Genomic DNA, 6,000 nt, shown 5'->3' on the forward strand with positions numbered 1-6,000 from the left:
ACTTTGTAAAAGGAGCTTTGGTGCATTTAAAATTTAACTTTTGTTTCTGGTGGTCAAGTCAAACCATGTTTAAAATATATCTGCACCATTGTTTGGGAGTTTTACATATAACTATAGTCATTAATTCCCACAAATCAAATACCTGCATCATGTATACATTGACATTGAGTACAAAATCAATTTTTTATGGAAATTTTTTAACATGTTTCCAATACAATTTGAGATAACCAAGCAATTAATAACAATATGGGATGAGTGAAAAATGTAGTATTTTACATTTTTTTATATTTAGTCATTGCATCACCAGCTGTCCTGGGGGAGTGGCAAACAGAGATTAAAAACAGATTAAGATATTTCTATTACCACCACAGGGAGTTCTTCAAATAAAGATTTATTCCTGAATAAGCAGATCACACATTTAAATCTTTCTTAGAAATGAACAGTAATAATAATATCAAATATTAGAGTTATTAGGAAACAATACTTAAATTTTACCAATTTAAGAAAGGAAATCAGTCTGCCCCCTGGTAAAGAAAGTTTTTATTACGAAATAATAATGTGAAATATTTTCTACATGACTTTTCAGTGGTTAGAGTTTTGTGTAGTGAAATAATTGGGTGTAAAATTACATCAACAATCTGGTGCACAGCAATCTGCTGCATTTAGTACAAACAATGGCCAGATATATCTCACAGGAAAATCAGAGACATGTATCCTATATTGTTTTATCTTTCCTGATAAATGTAATACAATTAATTAAGTTATCAATATCACAATGTTGCCTTGGTCAACAATCAGTGTAAAATTATCCATACATTAATAATTGACGTCATTTTGACATACCCTTGATAACATTCATATATTTATAGAAGTTTTCAGTAATATTATCTTGTATTTATCTCATTAATCAGTTATGAAAAGTCCTTCACCTAAATACTACAGCAATTGTCACATCAGCAACAATGTCAAAAATACAGATCAAACTAAACTGTTACAATACATTAACTTATACATATGACAAGTCTTCTTACAATCAGCCCACAATACAGATGCAATCTGATGCAAATTATACTTTGGTATTTTTATAGATTATTGACCATAATTAACATTAATTATGTATGTTCGGGCAGCAGAAAGTTATAAATACATTAAAATCATCTTGAAGACCAATTTTGATCTGAGTCTCACTGGCAAGTATTATGTTAGTTAAACATAACTTCCACATGTTTTAGGGCAAGTTGGCAATACTTTGTGTCAAATATCTCAACTATCAGCCTTGTACCTTCTACTAACTTTAAAGATTTCATTTTACAATTAGAAAATCTATTTTTAGACTCCAGAGATTTTCTCATGTATCGGATCACACTAAAAACATTTTATAGAACTTTATTTTTAAGACATTGTAGTTTATGACAGACCATGCCCTAAGGATGATATATAGCAGACAAAAGCTCACCTTTGAGCACATTGTGATGAACAAAGTTAAACCTTCAACAGAGCTGACTGTAAAACTGACATATGACCTTCAGACAGCTTGTTTATATCTTTCAAAAGAGTTAAAAATTCACAAGAATTGTAAGAAATCTGAGCACAAAATAAAGGAACAAACTGACATGGACAAACTAAATCTTAAAGAAACACATACAAGTACAATAATTTGAATAAACTTTTTGCAATTGTTTTATTTTACTCCGACTCAACTGCCATGAAGGGGTGAATAAAAAACACAACTTTGAATTCAGAATATTCATTGATGTTGAAGCTGCACTTTAATTAACTAATGGGGTTTCATTCATGCTCTTACAGCAGCACTATTTAATAATAAGTATTAATATTTTAGCAGAAATATTAGTGAAAAAAAATCATTCATAGGTAAACTAGAAATGTGTCCATAGCACACGGATGCCCCCACACGCCACTGTTCTGTCAATCTTATGACTCTCTAGGTCAAATATTTTTTGGACTACATGTGCAACAAGTTGAAAACTAAAAATCAACAAAGGGCCATAATTCTGTTAAATTTGGTTGCAGCAAAAATTCCTTCCTTTACTGCCATCTACACATTAAGGTTGTTCATCCCTGGAAGTTTAAGCAAAATCTGCCATCCGGTTTAAGAGGAGTTGCATTCACAAAATTTCTACATAGTATATAGTGAAAAAATCAACAAAGGGCCATAATTCTGTAAAATTTGGTCGCAGCAAAAATTCCTTCCTTTACTACCATCTACAAATTAAGGTTGTTCATCCCTGTAAGTTTAAGCAATATCTGCCATCTGGTTTAAGAGGAGTTGCGTTCACAAAGTTTCTACATAGTATCTAGTGAAAAAATCAACAAAGGGCCATAATTCTGTTAAATTTGCTCCCAGCAAAAATTCCTTCCTTTACCACCATCTACACATTAAGGTTTTTCATCCCTGTAAGTTTAAGCAAAATCTGCCATCCGGTTTAAGAGGAGTTGCGTTCACAAGATTTCGGGACATACGGATGGACGGACTGACTGACGGACGGACAGACTGACGGACGGACAAGTGCAACACTATATGCTCCCACATTGTGGGGGCATAAAGATAAATGTATCTAAATGAATAAATCTGAGTTTTGAATATTAAAAAAATGCAATATATATTAAGTTAATTATTTTTGGTTCTAGAGGTAGTGTCACTGTCAATATAGATATTGTTAGCATAAATAAGAGAGATCTGACAATGTAATGAGTCAGAGAATTGTGAATTTTTGTCAAAACATTTGTGTTAATTTAAGACACTATAAGCTTACTGGCATGCGAGCAGTTCCCGTACAGAAGCAGTACCCGTATTTTTCATTTAAACGCTTGATTTTTACTTGGAATCTTCAAAAATTCATTTCAAATAAAGCAGATGCATAAACGAGACAAAATTAAAGTGTCAGTTCGGCAGTACGTATAAAAGTCTTATTTTAAATAACTTTCACCTGTGCGTTGTCAAAACATGACCTTGTTTTCTCTGGGGGATTCAGTCCTAGTGCGCATGCGCGAAAATACTTACACTTGAGGCCTGTTAAAGGGTTTTCCACTAATACCACCTGTTTACAGATAAGTAGGCAATGTGATGATAACTTGTTTAATTATCAGAATTTTGATCAGTATTACTATATTAAATAATTTCATGGCATACAAGCATGCCATTGCATGAGAATGCGTTGGGGTAACGGGTAATACTAATAGATACCAGCGTTTAGTCTACACTCTTTTTCCTGAATTATATCTATTTATCTCTTAGAAAATGGTCTGTTCAACAATTGTAAATGAAAAATAGGTCCGATATAACAAAATTGTATAATTATAATGGGCTAAATTTTATGTACGGGAACTACTTCTCTTCATACAAAATAATGGATAATTTCAGTACCCCATATGAGGCCTCATAACTAAGGGTTATTCTATGTTTAGAACATGATGGAATTTCCATGATTTGTGTGACGAGCCGAATAGTTATGTGTAACAATTAAATTTTGGTGAGTGAGCGTAATAAAAAATAATGTTTAAGTAACTACGATTTTTGTACGGGAACAGCTCGCATGCCAGAAGTGAATGGGGCTCAATGTTGGCCCCAATTTGTCAGAGATAAATCAAGTCACAATTTTTCCATACATCTGGCTTTCTCTATATGTTAAGAATATTATACAAGAGCATAGAGCTGTACATACTAGGCCCCTTTGGAACATACAAAATACATGTAGACAATCAACAGTCATGTATATGATATTTCTTTCATTCTAGATGTAACTAGAAATGTGTCCATAAGACACGGATGCCCCCAAACGCCACTGTTCTGTCAATCTTATGACTCTAGGTCAAATATTTTTTGGACTACATGATTGTGCCACAAGTTGAAAACTAAAAATCAATATTAAAAGGGCCATTTGTTAAATTTGGTCGCAGCAAAAATTCCTTCCTTTACTACCATCTACACATTAAGGTTGTTTATCCCTGAAAAAATCTGCCATGCGGTTTAAGATGAAGCCAAATATTGATTAAATTAGATGTGTAGAAGTCAAATAGTTTTGAAACAACTATGGCGAAGTTATAAGTAAGCTTTTTTGTTTCATATATAACAAATCAGAGTTTACATTTAATCTTTAGTGAATTGAAGGAGTATGTCATCCACAAGAAAAAGAGTTATAGAAACTGAGCTTAATCCATCCAATCATTGAACATTTTATTTTCTGCTTTTTTTTCACAATTGGTGAAATTGTCAAGTACTTTTATTGTATTTTTCAAACTGGCTGTTTTGATTATCCAATTTCACGGAAAGATTGTAACATGTTGTAAAATGTTATGTCAAACTGGCTTTTCATTAAGGGAAGCAACTGGCATCAAATTTTAAGAATTTCACACATATTTTCTGTCATTGTCGGGTCTAAAACTAGGACATCCAGCATTATTAGGATGCACTTAAAGTGCAAAAATCACAGACATACTGTAAAATGTCAACTAACAATACTTACAATCCAAATGTTTTCTTTTCGGCCCCATAACTTCTTCTGTTGTTGATTTACAAACGGTTTTGGCCAAACCTTGGCCAGCTATAGTGTGTTTGGCCGCTGTTACGCGGTCCATAACACTTTGTCCCATTTTGGAAGCCATGTTTATGTTTACACTATTACAATCCTTATGTCCGAGGGTCAAACGACCCCCTAAAGATCACACATTCGCCTAAAATAAACGCGAGGTAAAGGGGTGGTTTTTAGCAAACACCGACTAAGATGGCGCACCGAAGGACGAAAATTAGATGAATCACGTGACCAAAAGGCTCAAACGTTGTTATTCCCCTTGATTTTAATCAACCTATGGAAAGCCATTAATGTCATTTTTGAATAGGAGTATATAACAAGAGCTGTCAGAGGAGACAGCCATGCTCAACTAATTAAATTCTGGACGCAGTAAAGGAAGACAAAAAACTATGAAAAAAATCAATATTAATATAAAAATAAAATATGTCTGTATCAGTATCAAGAAAGCACTCAAATGTTCAATAGCTTTGCACCACATAATGCACATGTGACACACCTTGTCAATAACATGTGCAGGAACAGTTATCTAACCTGGGAAGAAAAAATAAGACTAGACTGATAACAAAACTTGTGTTCATCTAAAATGTTTCAAAAACCAAAAAAATGTTAAATATGAGCCCCTTACAATATACTAATATGAAATTAGACAAAGCCTATGAATGGGGAAGTCAGTAAAAAAATTGTTCATTTTTCTGTTTTAAAGATGTCATTCATTTTTTTGTGCACTGTTTTCGTTTTCACTCGGTACACTTCTGACAATTATTATTAAGTCGAAAAGTTGTGATCGTTCCATTATCAGGAATACCCAGTCTATCATCATAGATTTACATTGAAAATGGTGGTGCCCAATTAGAAATGACACTGAAAATTTCACTCATAGATATAGAAAATAAAGAAGTGAGAGCAAAAAAAAAAAAAAATTTCATAAAAAATTCCAAGTTCTAGGGGGGAATAATTCTGGAAATACTCTTGCTACAGTTATGAATCTTGTCACACATGATGTGGTTGATAATAAATTACAAATATTTGAATTAAGTTTGAAGAAGACACCATAAGAAATGATCGAAGAAATTATAGTAAAACAAGAGCACCGCTAGGCGGAGCATTATATGCCCGAAAGTACTCTTTCTTTTAGTGAGGAAGACATGGGAATTAAATACAGTATAACCTCCTTCAAAAAGCAATCCTCCTTTATAGCTGAAGAAAATTCATGTATATATACAGTTGCTGTTTTCAAAGCACCACCATCAAGTTGTTATCTTGTAAGTAAAAATGCTACAACGGATGGACACCAAGACACCAGGGGTATAAAGCTGTTAATCCTATAAAATTTTACAGCTGTAGTTCGATAAATACTTGAGTTATTGAGCGAAAACTGTTTCCAGTTTAAAGGTGATAGTAATCCCTTGATCTTTGACCTTGTGACCCCAAAATCAATAGCGGTCTTCTA

General features: G+C 33.0%; 1 protein-coding gene across 9 annotated transcripts in view; it reads right to left on the reverse strand.

Annotated features, from left to right (window-relative positions):
- LOC132731653 (phosphatidylinositol-binding clathrin assembly protein LAP-like) overlaps positions 1–4,771 on the reverse strand; it is a 45,045-nt gene extending 40,274 nt beyond the window's left edge. For all 9 annotated transcript variants that reach the window (XM_060717871.1, XM_060717874.1, XM_060717872.1 and 6 more), the window contains exon 1: positions 4,485–4,771. In XM_060717871.1, coding sequence (XP_060573854.1) covers positions 4,485–4,623 — 139 coding nt within the window. In that variant the 5' untranslated portion in view covers positions 4,624–4,771. The remainder of the gene's footprint in view (positions 1–4,484) is intronic.
- Positions 4,772–6,000: the final 1,229 nt, after the last annotated feature.

Source organism: Ruditapes philippinarum, unplaced genomic scaffold (genome assembly GCF_026571515.1).
Source record: "Ruditapes philippinarum isolate M1 unplaced genomic scaffold, ASM2657151v2 ctg1059_1_1_1_1, whole genome shotgun sequence".
Taxonomy (NCBI): domain Eukaryota; kingdom Metazoa; phylum Mollusca; class Bivalvia; order Venerida; family Veneridae; genus Ruditapes; species Ruditapes philippinarum.